General features: G+C 44.2%; 1 protein-coding gene across 3 annotated transcripts in view; it reads right to left on the reverse strand.

Annotated features, from left to right (window-relative positions):
* ESRRB (estrogen related receptor beta) overlaps positions 1 to 18,403 on the reverse strand; it is a 135,530-nt gene that overhangs the window by 34,031 nt on the left and 83,096 nt on the right. For all 3 annotated transcript variants that reach the window (XM_055812312.1, XM_055812259.1, XM_055812203.1), the window contains exon 2: positions 10,703 to 11,112. In XM_055812312.1, the coding sequence (XP_055668287.1) occupies positions 10,703 to 11,112 (410 nt within the window). The remainder of the gene's footprint in view (positions 1 to 10,702; positions 11,113 to 18,403) is intronic.

Here is an 18,403-nt window from a genome sequence, read left to right on the forward strand (position 1 = left end):
TTTCAGAAAAAGCAATACTGCTCTAAGTGTTGGGAGAAACCTGCCCATCCAAGGGGCTGACTGCAATGCTGGGCTTTCAGGCACAGTGTCCTCCAGGCATGCTATCATCCCATGTGCCGCATCCCTCATAACCTGGCCCGTTCCCTCAAGTCTGGGGGTGAGAGTGGGAGCGGTTCAGACATTAGCAGCATTCCCTTTGCTGTCTTGCTCCATGTCTGTGGGATGGATGTCACCTGTCCTATCCTGCCTTGCTTGGGGGACCAGGGAGTTCAGAAATGGCATTTCCTCCTTTGCTTCCTCCTGCCAGCTGGTATAGTGCAGGTAGCAGGGAAGCAGTAGGCCTGGACTGAGAAAGATGGATAAGATGTCCTGTAAAATGAATTCTATGCAAATCTTTCCGGTTTTAATATATTAGTCCTTGTGCACCTGCCTCTCATCCCTCTGCACAGAGCATCAGCATTTCTTTCCTCACTTCCTTTCATTCATGATCACCTCACAACACTGCCTCTGAGACAAAACAGGGAAAGAAGCATCCCAGATTTATATCTGGTCACATCATGTTTTATCGTAAGTCACGAATGTAACTGAACCATGGATGTGAGGGTCTGATATGAGGATGTAAGTGGAATTATGCTGGATCACAGTGTAATGCAACAGTTATTTAGTCCTAGAAGACAACAAACAGAAACAGCTGTCTGCATCCTGCCATTCACTTTGGAGGCAACGTTTCTGAAGAGTTCGATGTATTCAATGTTTGCTGTGGAGCAGGACTGGAAACCTACGCTTGACAGTTGATGCATTGACAATGACAATACATTTAAGGCAGCCGAGCTACTGGGTAAATCAGGCTGCTCCAAAAAGGATTTCTAAGCTCTACAGTCAGTTCAGAAGAACGGAAAAGTTGGTTTGGTGGTTTAGAGCAGGAAATTAAGATTCAAGAGTTCAATCAGAGTTATAGGGAGCAGTGTAGGTGAGAGCTGAGAAAACACACAGTATGGACTTTGTATACCGTCAAATAAGAGGTAGAGCTTACAATTTAGTAGCACTGGGACAGTACTTGATTCTGAACTGAACAGAACATGTTCCTACTTCTGTAATGGATTTCCATGTTCTTGTGCAAAACCCTTCCTTCCTCTAAATAAAGACCAACAGTCTGATACATACCAATCTCAGGGGGAACCTTGGGGCTAACTAAGCAGTTGGAAACCCTATTGGGAATCTGAGTGGAAAGACACAGCACAGTTTCAAAAGGAAGAAAGCACCATTTGATTTATCTCACTATGTTTAGCCCACGCTGGGTGAAACCATGGGAGCACAGAACCCCCAAAGCCTAAATGTGATTTGCCTGCTAGTTATAAACCTTCTACCTCTTGCCTCTTGTTTTGTCACAAGACTTGCAACTAGCCCCTAAAGCTCCAGCCCAGCCACCCACCCTCCACCTTTGCTCATCTGCCCCCAAAATACAGTTTGTCTACAGGAGCAGAGTGTGCTGCACAAGTTGCTTCTATTCAGACTGTATTTCGTCATTGCGCAGCGCCTGAATTTCAATAGCCAGCAATGCATCAGTGTTCTCAGAGAGCTGGAAATTGAGATTCAGGCTTGATCTCAAGGTAATAAACAAACTCCTGCTCTAGACACAGAGCTCCAGCACATTACAGACCCATGAGTATGGAGGCCCTGACCTCATCATCAGATACTTGCTGCGCCCCACGCAGGAAGGAACAGATCAAGAACAAACCTGGGATAAAACTCAAACACAGTCTCACTTTGGAAGGTTTTGCCTTAGTTTCAATGCCCACCTTTCTCAGCAAAGGCAGGACCAGAGTTCAGGAGAGATGCAAGGTTTCATGTTTTGTGGTCTCAAGGCCAAAAATTTTCCCCCTAACACAGACACTACATCAAGGGCACTGAGCCATTATAGCAGTAGGAGACAGTGACAGCCCTCATCTGGCAGCTCAAGGTCCCTCTACACTGTGTCAAGCAGATCCCCAAACTTCCCCATGCCTCCAGCCCTTGATAAGCAAAGTCCTTGATAAGCAAAATACTGGAAATGGTCTGCAAAGCTTACATCACAACTGAATATAATAGTGTCAGAGCAGGTGTAGATACTTTACCATGTACACACTGTGTGTACAGCTTGAATGAGTAGTTCTCAAAGGCACTTCTGTACTGGGATCATGACTGTTAAAGGAGCAGAGCCAGAGCAGGATGGGCACTGGGCAAGCTCCCGTTCCTGGACAGCAAAGCAGGGGCTACCATGTAGTGCTACAGCCATGTGGTTTGCTGGTAAGCACAGGTGAAAAAAAATCACTCAGCACTGGTGGGACATCCCACTCAGCATGCTTGTTACCTTCATATTGAACAGAGACTTATGTGCCCCTTCCACACACTGCGCCCAGTCTAAAGGAAGAAAGCGCCAACAGCTGTGTCTTACAGCCCTCTCTACAGGTGCAAATGCTAGAGGTGAGGCCCACTGTACCCTCTTCACACAAGACAACACTGCCAAAGTCAATGGACTTTTACATCAGACCACAAGGCATGCTCTGTGCTGCATGGACTGAGAGCTACAGCTGGGGGCAATACCTACCATTATTGCAGCAAACAGGAACATCACCAGGAAAGGCACAATCAGCATTACCCAAGCAGAACTCATCCAAGAAAAACTATCGTCTCCAAAACTTTAACAAAGTTCTCTGACTTTTTTTTTTTTCGTGTGTGTCTCAATTTCTTTTATGGGTCCTGGGGCTGGCTGCCAGCACAGTGAGCTGCTCACAGCTCCCTGTAATTTCTGTAAGTGCCCTGTGATAAAGTGATGAGATTAACTCATCGAAATTCCAGCAGCCTCCCAGCGGCTGGCGGTCACACCACCAGCCCTGCTGCTGGTGCAGGGGGCTCAGAGCGAGCCTCTCCTTCACTGCAGCAGCTGGGGGTGCTGCAAGGCCCTGCAGAAGAGCATCAGTGCACAAGGCTGCACATGGACAAGTCTGCATGCAAGTATAAAATCTGAGTCAAGTCTCTGTGTGTTGTGAACTGTAGATGATGTGACCCAGAAGGAAAGGGCAGAAAATGGGATAATCTAATACACAAGACCTTGCTTTGAACTGTTGCTTATTAGAAAAGACTTCCTTGCCTTAGACAGCATTTACATTAGATCTGAAAAAACTGCTAGGACCTCATCAATGTCACAGCACAAGATTTACCTAAAAAATAGCTTCAGAAAATCAAGTGGTGGGTGACCAGATCAGAGTTTGGATTTGTTCTAAGCCTTCATATGTCACCTTGGAGGGCAAATCACTTCCTCTCTGTGTCCTAGTTTGCTTGTCTGCAAAATGAAACGAGCACCAAACCTACCTTCTGGGGAGATCATGAGTCTTGATTCATTAAGGTTTAACTGTACTTTAAAGCCTTTAGATGAGAGATACTAAGAAACAGCCAAGGACTATTGAAGTGATAGATCATGTTTTTTTATGCTGGAGAACTGCAAAATTACCCTATTTTCTGTAAAATTAGACTTTTGATTGTTAAACAGTTTGGAACATAATTTCCATTGCACACATAATAGGAACATCTGAAAATTGCACACCAGAGCTTGGTCATTCAAGACACCCTATAGCCACCACACCTCTCTGGAAGGGGAGGGCCTGGGAAGAGAAGAATGCCTCCCTGAGCTTGGGGAGCACAGTAAAGTCCCATCAAGCTCCTGCTTAAATTATGGACAGGGCTCCTCAGGGAAGCTGAACTCAGCATTAGTACAGCACTGAGAGCACAAGCGGCTCCCTACTTACTGATCCTGCCTTTCTATAAAGCCTTTCTACAAGGAAACTCAAGAAAGATTACCTAGAAGAAGCCAAGAAAGCCTTTAAAGCTAAAGCATTCTCAACTTCTGTTTTCTGACCCCCCCCCATCCCTCTCTCCTTTTTCTCATTTCTTCTTCATTGCTTTTCACCATTCTTTACCTCTCCTCTCCCTTCCTTGCATACTCTGTCCTGCTCTGCACTGCTGCACACAGACCTCCCGTCTCTTCCTTTGGGTGACTCAGAGGGCCAGATGGTTACAGCTCTTCCTGAATTGCAGGGGGAAACCCAGATTCAGACATATCTGCTATTAAGTTCCAAATTCAAGTCATGTCTTTCACCCTTGTGATTTGTCGCAGCATGCCACGGCTGTGACCAACCATGTGGTTCCCTCCCTGCCAGCCCTGCAGGGTGAGGGCCGAGAGCAGGAATTCCCAGGGAAATCCATCTCATAGGCACCTCAGCTCCTGCAACTGTGTCCTTTTATCCCAATTTTTGTAAAAGTTGTTACACTGCCCTCACAGCTGGGGTTTTTTTTTTGGTTGGTTGGTTGGGGGTTTTGGAGTTTTGTTTTTCTTTGTTTGTTTTACAAGAACTACTTGCAAAATACTGTAGCCTTAGGAAGGTGCCATCAGGCAGGCAGTATAGTGCCTCCACCATACAGCTGTTCTGCATGACTGGGACAGCCTGCAGGAGAAAGTAACCCGACTTTTCAATAAACCACTAACCCTGATGACACTTTCAGGTCAGTACCCACACCCTTTTGTCGTGAAACCTTTTTATCTCTGATTCTGAAGGTAAAAAGATTTGGGTGTCTCATTGAAAAGGGATCTGAAAACTGTAGAAAAGCCCTCAGTGAATGCAGTGCCAGACCAGCAGCTCCTCTGCCCTCAGCTGGCACCAGTCTGACCTCCTGCAATGGGACGGGGACCACTGATAATACGCATGGAGTGGATCCTCTATTACCTTCCACTTAAATTAGCCCTTCTAATTGAGGAAACATAGCCTGAGTCCTGGTGTGAGGAGAGGTATTTTGTGAAAATCAAAGCAACATTTCTCCAATGATCTCCATGAGGCAAGTGGGGTTTTTTTAAGCCACAGTTTTCAAAGAAAGGGATTCAGATATTATTGAACCTATATGGGACTTCAGTAAGCGACCTGATTTTCAGCAGGGCTGTCCTATGCTTCCAGGGACATGTCCCTGATCTAGGTGCCTGATTATATACAAGTATCAGTAGAGGCTCCTATTTTTGGAAATAATAATTTTTTAAAAAAAACCAAATCCACAACCAACCAACCCCCTAAAAACCAAACAAACAAAAAACCCCAACAAAACCAAAACACTCCCCACTGTACATGTGTTTATCACTTGCAGGAAAAAGAGACTTTGGAAAAGAAGGTGAGATAAGCCCTATTGCTTGGATTAACCAAAATTTTACTTCATGTGGCTTATACAGTAAGAAAAACAGAAATGTGAGGCTCTTGGATTCTTGATGCTATAAGAGGAAAAGGGGGTAGCTATAGGTGTAACACCAGCCCTGTTTGCCTCCTCAGGGACACACACCTGGCTCCTGCTCCATGAAAGAGGACTTGGATGTTTCGTACAGCCTCACTCAAATCAGCCTCCTACTTGCACGAGGACGCAGGAGATGGGCCCTGGGGCTCCCTGCTGCCAGCAAGTTTGTCTGTAGGGTGTCTGAATCAGAAATACTTTACTGAAGTTCCATAGAAGAGATCCTTCTACACAAAGTTCTCTGTACAGTTGCACTGAGGCAAAAACAAAATACAAAACTAATAGAGCTGAGTTCAACTGGAGATAGTTTTCTGAATCCAAGTGCTAGAGCTGTGAACAGTAAGCAGCACTCAGGTACTAGATCCAGGGAATACTGCACTTTCCCTGGTTAAGTTTCAAAAGTTTTTGGAAAGCTCAGAACATCTTCTGGGTTTAGCTGTGAACTCCCACCTGAAAAGTAGCATGCACATTTCTGAGGACAGAAGGATAGGCTGCTGTGGCCACTACTGCAAGGACACAAACCCTCCCTTCTTCATCTCACAGGCCTGTTGCTGATCTTGTGGATAGCAATGTTCTTCTGCTCACAAAAATGAGCAGACTCTCTGAACTGCTCCTCCCTTCCCAAAAGCTACTCTATCCACTGTAACAACAACCAGGAAGCCCTAGAAGACCACGGATTTTGTTACAAGCCTGTTATAAATCCCTACAAGTCTTCTGAGACGCATTATCCACATTTTAAGCCCCTTATTGTTGTAAGGACATCCCAGCACAGCAGTTGTGTTGCTACACTCCGTGAGTTTGAAGCTTGCAAGACTCAAGTAGGGAAGCCACAGATGTAGGCACTTTGCCTGATACACAACCTGCCTATTCAAAAGGTGACAGTAAATGTGTCTCTTCTCTCCAACTCTCCAATAACCAGTTCTCCCAATATCACTCCTTGCAAGTCCTGTTGTATCACCTTATGGGTACGAGTTCCAAGCATACAATGAGATGATTCACAAAGATCAGAGAGAGAAATCTTAATTCAGATTTATTTTGCTGAGCTTTAGGCTTTTATTTTATATTAATGGGTCACTTTAGAAATAGCCTTAATTTTCACCATTTGAAGATGAAAAATAGATGAAGGATAGTCACAGCCATGAATACGTTGAATAATAAAAGACTCATATGGTTACATACCACTGTTATTAGTTAATATTCAGAATAGGCAAAGCTACCTACCAGTTGTAACGACTGATGAACAAAAGATAATGACAATATATTTGATTGATATATAATGCTCCATCTACGGAGCAAACTATTACAAGAAGGAATAGATAGAATTAGATTAAGAATTTATATCCCGTAAGAAATCCAGCATTTGCCTTTGTCCTAAATTTGGGTAAAAAGATTAGTTAGGATTTCCATGGAATAGAAATTCAAAAAGTTTTAATTCAGAAACATCCAAAACACATTATCTTTCATGTAACAGACCCATCCCATTACATTCAGCTAACATGAAATTCTCAGTTTCAAATCAGACCTCTCTTAAGCACCAACAGCAGCACACTTCAACATGCCTGAAACTCAGATTCTCTCCTATCTTTGCTAGATTGCACCTTCCACAATATTCACAAAGTCAGGTGGTGCCCACAGCACATGTTTTTATGGAGGACACTTGCATCATGGAGGTAAATGCAGACTGCCACTAGAAGATAATTGGGACCCCAAGGACAGTTCCCACAAAGCAATACAATGATAGAGAAATACAATTTAATTTTGCCAAACAGGCTAGCTGACCAAAAATACTTCAAGTCAGTTCAGAATTTCTGACTCTGCCTCAAAGCATGGGAAGTCCAGCCCTGGGGTTCAAAATAGCATGTTCAGAGAGAAAGACCTGCAGTCCAGTGGCATATGCTGTCATCTCATCTCAGGTTTTCACCTTTCCATCTCAAGCATTGCCAGTGCTGCAAAGCTGAAATGACACACAGGCTTTGATCCTCCTTCTTGGGCCATGTAACACAACATGAAAGAGGTCACAGGTGTGACACCCCACCCCACCCCCCATGACCTGTGGGACACGTTAGGATGTGTTGTGTGATCCTGGCTCAGTTCAGCAAAAGCAAACACTCCAATTCAGTTTCAGGTGAATCAACAGTTTGGATTTTCCTGACATCATTTTTCTCCTATCATCAAAATTTTCCTGGGGAAATGTGACTTGGCAAAAATTCTGCTTTTCTATGGAAATATCATACTGATCGAAAACTCCCAGTAGGAGTGATAGTGGTGACCTCAGAGATAACCAGCGATGTCCATAGAATCATGGAATCACTTAGGTTGGAAAAGACCTTTAAGATCATCAATTCCAACTGTTAACACAGAACTGCCAAGTGCTTCAGCCTGTCTTCTCCCCATCACTTGAAAAGCAACAGCCCTCAGGCTGTCCAGGACAGTCTGGCCTCATCTGGCTAAGTGGGAAAGTGAGTTGCAGAGCTGTCAGGCTCAAAAAAGGTCTGCAGCTTGGATGTCTGGTAACAGTAGCAGGGGGAGCAGAAAGGGAAGATCCTCCTGCCTCAAGACATGCAGGTTTCATGTGAGTTAATGCAGCTAAAAAAAAAAGACAGGCAGACTGCAGTCATTTGTAGCAGGGGAGGTGGGTAGCTGGAGTGGGGACTTAGTGTGAAGCTCTGCTTCATTATCAGGGGTATCTAGATAGGGCTGTGGTAGTCTAATCATCCAGGACAGATTTAGACCCATTTTATAGCAGCATGCAAACCTATTGTTTAATATAGTTACGAAATGTAGAGCCGGCAGATTAAGTACTCTCATAATAGTCATTAGTTTTTCATCTTTCAATATTCAAGCACAGAGAAGTGAAGTGACTGATCTGAGACCACAAAAGCCTGATGATGAATTTACCTACTGCATCTTAAGCATCTGGGAAATCCTGGGGTCATAGCGCCATCTCTGTGCTCAGACCATTGAATCAATGTCATTCCCAAATACCAGAATCATGGCAAGTCTTTTGATACTAGCACGGAATGCAACTGTATAATATACACACCTGCATGCTTTCTGCATACCCTACATCAATGTTAGGCAACCTGGACGAAGATTTCCCTGCTTCTTCAGTTAGATGCTCAACACATCTACCGAATAGAGCGGCAGGATGAACACCTTTTGGAAATGCTTTTGTCATTTGCTGCCTCTTTTACATGATCCTTAAATCCTTTTCCCCTGCTTACCCAGGGCTGTGCTTGAATATCACAAGCACCTCAAGAGAGCACAAGAATGGTGCATTTTCTTGACTCAACCAAACTCTGAAACCCTGTTTGCTGTGGCATCCCCCCTGGGCTCAGCCCTCAGCTCCACAGCTGAAATTGCTCACCCTTGGGCACAGCACACTCGACCCACCCAGTCTTGGGAATAAAAGCATTTTGGTACCTTGGTTGCTAGCCCAAGCTGATGACAGGGTAAGAAAAATCTCCACTTATTCCTTTCCCCTATCTGTTACACATTAACAGGCAATCAATTAGGGAACCACAGGGAGAATATGGCTGTGCTGGGGAGAGGGGGTTGGAGAGAAGCACTCTCCCTTCTCAGGATTAAGTCAGCTGACATGTCACTCAGGCTAATACAGGCTCTAGGTTCCTGCCACCTTACATAATTTGCTTTTGATTTTCTCTGAAAACTCTTCAAAAGCTTCTAGGTCTTTTCCTCTCTTTCCGGGTTAGACCTCTCTTCTGCTCTGCCACAGAGATGCCCCAGTATTGTTCCCATGAGGGCTTAGTTTTTCAGTCTTTTCCTATATAAGGAGCCCCTAGGGCTTTGCTTCAGAGTACTACTCTGTCCCTCCTTTAGCACCTGAGTATGCCAAAAAGGAACACTGGGAATGGATCCAAGTGCTGGAGGAGGGACAGAGTCTGTGCCGACAGTCAGAAGAGCAAGTAGAAATTCACATTCAGTCACAGGAGATTCAGCAATTACAAATCACAGAAACCCTGCCAGGGAAGAGGCCAATGCCCTAGAGATGGCCATACTTTCCACATGGCATAATAAAAGAGGAAGAGTCTGTGGGGCAATACAGAGTGATTATTCCCACAACTGGATAACAGTAAGGAGAGAGATACAGAATCTAAGAAATTAAGCTAGAAATAATGAACACTGCAGAGACCTGGGCTGAACTGCACCCTACACTGCTCTGTGCGCTCCAGAGTTGAACACCCCCAGTGACAAAGTATAATCAGGCCCATTCAATGAATAAATATAAAATGACTGCTCTACCCATGTGTGCATTTCTTTCATTTCACAGGAGACAAGGAAGTGCTGGTGTTGCGGATTGACCCCAGCCAACAACAAAGTACACGTACAGCTGCTTGCTCACTGGACATCTGTCTCCAGACAACCCACCATAGCTGGGTAAACTCAATACACTTTCCACTGGAAGGCGAATGATCCTGCCCTTTTGCTAGTTAGTGCAGAAAATAAAGGGACATCCAGGCATGTTTGCGCACACAAGCTCCCATGGGTACTGGAGCTTGCCTGGATGCACTCGCACTTCTGGTTATACTGCTATATCTGCGTGTGTGCACATCTGCGGCATACCTCTGGTAGTCAGGACGCAGCCATACACCTCATATGTGAGTTGTACATGCAGGAGCAATGCACTGCAATTCATCTACACATACATGCACTGAGGTTTTCAAAATCACCTGAGGAATGTCTCATCCTTAGTAAGACTGACAAAACCTGGGTATCTATCTATCTATCTATCTCCTTCAGTGCCTACATTTTTTACCTTCTTTCAAAGAAGTTGCATCTTAATTAAAAGGGTTGGTGGAACTGGGAAAAAGAGGAACACTGGATTGACTCTCATCCAAGTGCCCTGTCCAGCTTTTTGGTGAGGTCTGTATGGAGTCCATGGCCACAAATTAGTACTGGCCAAGCAGAATGAGAACCTCTCTACTCCTGTAATGCTGGAACTTTCACCTCAAGGTGCAGACATCTCTAAAGGGATGCCATCTCTAGGCAGTATCATCTACTCTTCAAATGGGCCTTAAAAACACCTGCAGAGCGCAAAGCATTTCTGTTCCAGGCCTCACTCCACTAGCAGCCACATTATCAGGGTATCAGTGCCACTAGCAGGGGCTGGAAGATCCACTAGGCCAGACACCCAGATCTAGTAGCCAGCCAGGTTAGGAACTTGGCAAAGGTTCCTACCACCACAAAGCCTAACTTCATGTCTAGGTTGATTTGGAAGTACCAGAGTGGAGCAGGAGGGGAGAGGAAGCACACAAAAGGATGGAGGATTAGGTGCATTACATTCACCCTTCCTTTCCCACTTTTCTATGACATGGAAACACTGCAATCTCAGCAACGTCTGGAACATCTCAGTTTCCCTCCCTTCCCACCATACCTTGAATAGTCCTCTTGAAGAAGGCTTTGCACGCCTCACAGGAAGCCACGCCGTAGTGGTACCCAGAAGCAATGTCCCCGCACACCAGGCACAGCCGCTTGGGGATTGCATTGAGCATGTACTCGCACTTGGTGGGCGAGTCCTCCATGATGGCGCTGGCGCAGTCATCATAACGCTTACGGCAGGAGCCACCACCAATCCCCGTGCCATTGAACATGGGTGGTGAGTCTAGGCCATTGGGGTGGCCGCCCATGGCGATGCCGTAGCCACCGCTAGCGTCGGAGGAGCCACTTGGGCTGTGGTGGCTGATGGCGTCGATGCCAGAAGATGGGCTGGAGGGCTCGGTCTTGATGAAGGACCCACAGCTGGAGGAGAGGTGCCGCTCCTCCGTGGCCATTCTGCCGAGCAGCCTGCGGGGAGAGAGCAAAGGCACTCAGTGGCTTCCTGGCCAAACCCAGCTTCAGGTTGGTCAAGAGAGCCCTCCTTTTGCCACCTCAGTCCAACTCCAGTTGGCTCAAGCAGTTCAACCCCACCCAGGTCCTTCTCCTTCAGGAGTATCAGTACAACTCACTAAGAACAGTCTGCCTACTTCTCACAAACTCACACTGGAATAAAGACAAGGCTACTCATGTAAATCATAATTTCAGGTTGTTCACAGGCTGCAGTGCTGGGAGGGGGCATCAGTGCTGATGAGGCACAATCTACTCCTGGGACAGCAGGAAGAAATGAACCTGTCTGTGGCATACCAGGTGAAGATGTTTGGTTAGTTCAGGATGTGCTGCCTTGGCTCTAAGGAAAAAGTTCACGAGCAGACGCTGCAGAAAGGACCTGCTCAAAACAGATTATCGTTTGTAATCAGAAGTCTTTGATTAATTTTCATGTTGGATTCCTTTTCTCCCCCCACTTCACTATCATCAGTAAAAGGAGGGCTTAGAAACTGAAGGAAAATAATCTGATAATTTCATCCAGCTGAATCTTAAACCTTAATCTTCCTTCTATTTACCAGTAAAGGGCTTTTGCATGGAGATCCTTCTCTCAAGTTCCCATTTCTTAGAGAGAAGGTTATGCTCTTAAATATATGGTAAAGGACTGCATCTTTACCATATTTTCAAGCTTTTCTTACTTCTTCTACTCACAGATTGTTTTAATATATAATTTAGTATTGAATATAATAACACTACTGATTTTTATGATATCATGGCAATGAGTTCCAGCGATTACTTGTGCAGTGTATGAAAAAACAAAAAATCCCACTTTTATTGCCTGTGTTTGCAGCCTTTCAGGCTCCCTGAACATCTCCTGACTCTCCTTCTCAGGAAATGTACTTTTGCTGTGTTCTTCTCTTTCAGCTCTTCATTATCTATATAATTGTTCTTCACGCAGAAGTTTCTGCAGACCTCTTATCTGCTTCATCACCCATCTCTGAACTTCCTCTAGTCTGGCTATTTCTGTTCAGTCCAGAACAGAGTTCAATGAGCCAGCTACTCAGCAGCATGAAACTGGCACTGCTCCATCACTTCTCCAGCTGAAGGTCTGGACAGTAGTCAAGACAAAGGCACGCCATCAATTACCTACTGACGTTACCATATTTTCAATGTTATTTTCAGCCTATTATATAACTGCTTACAATGTTTGCTTTTTTCTCTTTAAATTAAAATACATATTGTTACCATTTCTTCAGCAGAGAATATCAGCAAGTTACTTATTACAATCCTCAGATCTTTCCCTGAGTTGCACAGTTAATTTAGAATCCATTAAGATTTATGAAAAATCAAATTAATGCCTTCTGGTGGGCAACGTTTTGCAATAGTCAACAGTGTATTTCATCTATCCATGGGCTGTCCATGCACCCAGCTTTATTAGGATCCTCTGGAGTTCTTCAGTCTTCCTTGATAATTTGATGTCATCTGCAGAGTCTCATTGTTTACTTGCTTCCCAGATCATTAACACATGGATCAAACACCACAACACTGATCTTTGTGGGTGATTCATGTTAACCTTTATCATGCTGAAAATTGACTTCTCTTTCTTTCCTGGTTAGGGTATGTTTACCCCTTCGTTTGTGTCTCAGACACTTTTTAATTGATAATAGTATTAACCTGAGAGGTTAAATTTTCCCTATGGCACAGTAATTTGTCAAAGGCTTTTAAGAAAACCTAAATACATGCATTTTCCTGATGACACATCCAAAGAATTCTGACTGGGGATGCTTTTCTTCTTGGAAGCTCTGCTGGTTTAAAGTTACCATACCATGGTCATGTGGGCAATTTCTATTTCTATTTCAGTTTCAGCCTATTTACCTGGTATTTGTGGCAACTCCTTCTGCCAAGAGGTCAAACCCATCAGGGGACAGGACAAAACATTCTGTGATACAGCAAGGCTGGCTTGCACACATATATATACCACATCTGTGTATCTGTTGATCTGAATGTAGATGTTTGATATGCAGCAACTTCACAGTTCTGCATCCTTATGATCTCATTTGACCCAAGTAATTCTTAATTTTCCCTTCTCTGTTTCATCCTCAATGTTTGACCTCATCTCCTATGTCTGGGATCGATCAGCCAAGTTTGTTATTTGGCAAGACTGTTGACCTTGAGAGTATGGGCAGGCGTCTCACGTTCCTCAGATGCTTTGCCTGGTGTTACCTGAGAGGAATCCAGAGTTTGGTCCTTCTCAGAGACAGCGTGATGAGTTGATGAATGCCCATGCTTTGCCCAGTGGATCACAAGGGACTACAGGCCATGGAGCAGTTACAGGAATAATTGCTGCAGGTGCATTCATCTTTAATCCCACAGGGCACCTAGACAGATTGCAGATCTCCTGGTATAATGCCAGCTGACTGTGTGGAGGAGGATGAAGCTTTGCTAGCTGAGACCAGATCTTACCATCTCACAGCAACGCTGCAAGCTGCAAGCTGCTGTGCTGGCCAGATTCTGGAACCTTTTCCTACCTGAGAAGTGCAATTGTAGTAAAAATCTGAAAATCATTGGGCATGGTAACATGAGGTTAATGTCAAAATGGAAGGCAAAACCACCATAAAGCACTGTTCTGCATTGAGGAGCTCCACAGTAAAAGGAGTTGGAATTGTAATGTTAAAGGCAGACAGAAGACAACACTATGAAAAAGGCATGACAAGGAGGTGAGCTGTACTGTCAGATAATAGTCAGCAGAGTTCAAATACCAGCTTCTGTCTCTTAAAAAAACCCAAAATTCACAGAGGACCACAAAGAGGACTGACCCAATGAGGTATTTCCCTCCACTGCAAAAACAAAATAAGAAAGAAAAAAAGAGGAGAGCAGTCTCCTAGGACCAATTCACTTCTCAACTCAACCTCCATTAAGGAGCCTTCCTTCCCAAGGCAAGCAAACAGTGACTGATGGTAAATCATGGAGAGCCACAAAGCGCCTACACTCTTACAGCTGAGGATGCTCCTGTTCTTTTCCCGGAGACAATAATACATGGCAAGTTCTGGTTAGATGTGAATGCATGCTTTGGAAGCAGAAGTCCTTAACACCAAGACAGATCAAAGACCATAGCTAAGGTGACTAGCCATTCCAGAGCTTGTGGTTTTCTTTTCTGGCCTCTGGTACAACTTGCACAGTTGATTATTGCTGGGCAGCCCACACTGAGCTAAGTCTCACCAGCTCTGACTTTCTGCAAGTGTCATAGAGATTCCACAGTGATTTTTAAACAGACTCAGGGCGTCCCCTGGCACTGAAAAACATCATCTTGAACTTCAAGAAGAACACTAAATGTTTTTTGCAAAGAGTTCAAAGTGATGAACAGCCATTTTGCTCAGCTCTAGTTACCTTAATAGGAATGTAAAAGGAGAGAGACTTGATCTAACTATCCTTGCTGGCACAGGAAACTCCGTTACTATTTCTGTGCCCATGTAACAGGCTTAGAGATTCTAAACATTTCGTTCTTTTCACCTTTCCTCATCATAGGTCATTCCCTCTAATCCCTTTAGCATCTTTGTGGCCCTTTCTTGGATTTATTCCAACTTGCCTGGGTCTCTCTTGCAGCAAGGTGCCCCGAATTGCGAAGTGTGCAACGCCACAGCACTACAGGGGAGAGCCACCCTGGAAAGCACGCAGCCGGGCAACCATATGGACCAACTGAGCACTAGCTTTGCCAGACATCAGGCTGCACATCAGCTCACATCATTTGATAGCCACTGTCTCACTGGGACCTCTCTGAACATAAGCTGCTTTTGCCACCGTGCTCTGCACAACACGAAATTTGGAGATTCTCCTTGTTCCAAAGTAGATCCAGTATCATCTTTAAACCACACACTGCTAATTGCCACTTGTTTTACCAAAGCCTGTTAATAATGCTCATTTTTTCAGTCTAGCTCTTCTTTTTTCTACTTTGATTTTTTTCTAGTATCTTTCTTACAGTTCTGTCAACTGTAAATCTGAGAACTATGCCTTTTACATTTACCTCCAGGTCACTAATGAATATTTAAAACCAAAACACTGCCCTTTTGGACACCACCTTTGCAGGAGGATAAAGAATGTCTCTAACCCTTCTGTTTACACTCTGTCGGCTAATCCATGATTCATTTCACAGGATTTGTATCAAAACCAATTTGATCTAATTTCCCTAATAAGATCTTGCGCAGCTTTGTGTCAAAAGCCTATGCATGGTCCAGAGACAGTCTATCCACCACATTCCTTTTACCCACTAATTATCTAATTGTATCAAGAAAGGTTATTGTCTGCTGTACTCCTGTTTCATAAACCCGCTGCTGTTTATCACTAACAACGTTGTTAGCCTTTACGTGCCTGTAACAGCCCTCAGACAAGCATGCTCCGATCTCCGTGATTCTGGATGTAAATATGCAGGTTTAGACCAAGTCGAGATTGCACATTAGGTTTGTATCCATTAGTGTTATCTCCCTCGGGCAGTGCTGTTGGGTTAATGTTACAAATTTCTCCAATCCTTCTCCAGCCTTTTGTCTTTTGCTATTTATCTGTAATGGCTGGGCTGCTTGTGAGTTTAATTCTATCTTGAGAACAACAGCAATAATACAAGAGGGAAAGACTGCTAGATGGACAGGACAGAAAGGGACAAAAGATTAGTGTTACAAAATCAAGGCAGAAAATATTGCCCCCCATTTTTTTTCTTTTAAACTTCAAGGCCTACAAGTTTGAGATTGATGCAGATAAGACAATTTTATTGCACATCTTTTGGTGTTGGTTTTGCCAGAAATAGTCATTTGTAGCTACATCCACCTCTTTACCCCACTTCTGGATATGAAAATGACAAGAATTTATTACTCTTTATCTACAAATCTTCATCTGACTCAACAGAAAAAACGAGGCCCACCATTCACACCTGCTTAGCAAGACAGCCAGAACAATATGCAGTTATGTAACAGAAGGTAACTTTTCCCCACCAGAACAGTTCTGTGTCAGCTTGAAGACATCCACAATTCAGTAACTTAATACCATCTGAACACCTAAGTGCTGATGCAAACCCAAGTAGTTGACCCTGTACCTTCTCCATGCAGCACTCCCTATTCCAAATTGGATCAAGGAAAGTTTAGAGGCAACACTGCTGAGCTTCACTAGTGGCTGATCCTCATTACGTGATCTTCAATAGGAAAGGCAAGGATAGTTCAGTGCTATACTCCAGTTTCCTGGAGGAAGGTGAGGAATAGGCATCAGAAGATCTGCCATGTAGACCAGTCCCTTCACCAGTATTTTTTGATAAAATCACAAACCAGTCCAACATGTTGGAGATTTCCAACAGTAAGACTGAAATAGTAATTAAAACGAATGCTGAAATATAGCATAGGACTAGTATCAGCTGAGAGACAGAGAACACTCAGGCCCTCCTCAGGCAAAACCTTCTCTATTGCGGGCACAAGGAGAAATGTAAAAGATCAGAAATGGGCTTTTTTGGGTGTTTCTCACAGCTGGATGTGGATTCCAGACAGAACAAAATCTTGATTCTTTAAAGTCCTTTTTAAGGTCTACCATAAAATTGAAAACTTCTGCAGGCGAGATGCCTGTATAGCTTGTAACTTCCAGGTGCCCCATGGCTGTGCTTGTTGAGCTGCACCTTAGTCCTGAAGTTCATAATAGGGAGGTCTCACAGTAGGTTCAAGTTTTACTCACAAAACCTGAGAAGACTGTCAGTATAAACCTGCTCACTTCAGGCCCCAGCTTGTGACAAAAGCACACTTTGGATTGCACAGACATTTTTAAGCCAACCATGAAAAAGCAAAGAAGCTTTGATCTGCAAAACCACAATGATTTAAACAGAGATAAAACATCCAACCTCTTCTCCAGTACAGGTCTATTTTTGCTATCAGTATTTGTTAGCCCAGATTACATAAACCTGCACTGCATGTGTAAATGAGATGTGTATAACATGCTATGATGCCATTTGGGCAACACAGACTTTGTGTCCTTTGTGGGCCCCATGAGAGAGCTTTGCAACCCACAGCTGGCTGACAAAGCACATAGATCAGCTTCTCCAACGCTGGCTGCAGCTCCAGTAACAAGCCAGATTTTGTCAGGTGGCTTTTTTTTAGATACAGGAGACAGAAATAAATAATGTTTCTCAAGTGGCAGGCTACACGTGATAGCTGCTATAACAGCCAGTGTAATTTTAGGTCACATATCCAAAGAGTTAATGTCACGGAGCTGAGATGTCCACACCTGTTGGGTGACCCCCTCTTACCATGGACAGCTCACACACGTGCTCCCATCCCTGCCTCTCTGCTTCCAGGACAACCGCCATGGTGCTAGGGAGACAAGGGATGACCACACTCATTGGTTTCTCCTGCTCTTCTACTCAATATGGACTCAAAATTAGAGACATCATCCAGAGATTCCTCATCTTTACTGACAGCTCTTCTCCACACAACAGTCCAAGAGTAACAGGACATTTTTCTCTGGTGTGCAGATAGGATTTCTAAGAGTTCTGTCATGTTTGCCAGTGGCGGCTCCCTTGGGCTTGTGTGGGTTATACTTCTATTCTGCAGAGTATGGCAGACCCCAGACGGCCTGTTTGCAAGCCATTCGGCCTCATACACCCACACAAATACAACATACTTGTCTTTGGAACAAACAAACCATAGCTTAGTAAAAGGCCAATGAGCTTGCTCTTTAATTTGGAGTGGAAAGCGTTGTGTGACTTCTACTCCACAGCATGAATACCAACCTGTAGTTCACAAACCTGGACTGCCAGGTTGTAACAAGGTCTAACCATCAGCATTTTATTCTAAAAGAGTTACACCATCCTAATTCCAGTTACAAATATTTTCTGTTGCTTTTGGCTTTGCTGGGCATGTGGACCTGGCTTATTTTGCAAAAATGCATCGCACTTGCCCTGCCTTTAACCCTTGCTCTGAAGGGAGATGTAGGGGGTTTTTTATTTGCTTTATAACTTTACGGTGGGTCGGGGGAAGAACTTCTGAGTTAGGAGGTTAAAGAAGCTAAAATGAAAATATGTAAGGAAGTCAGCAAAGTCCCACAGCTCCCCAACTGCAAAAGTCTATCTAGAGGCCTGTCTCCAGGGATCAGTTCCCCTGGTATTCCTGAAGAGAACTGCATTGTATGAGATCTACTGGAGTGTGCCACTGGATGAGACCAGTTCTGCCATGTAGACTGGAAGAACATATTCCTTGCACAGCAGGAAAGACAGAGGCCCAAGCGGGCCTCTTCTGCAAGCTAAGGAGATGAA

Source organism: Falco peregrinus, chromosome 1, assembly GCF_023634155.1.
Source record: "Falco peregrinus isolate bFalPer1 chromosome 1, bFalPer1.pri, whole genome shotgun sequence".
NCBI classification, from domain to species: domain Eukaryota; kingdom Metazoa; phylum Chordata; class Aves; order Falconiformes; family Falconidae; genus Falco; species Falco peregrinus.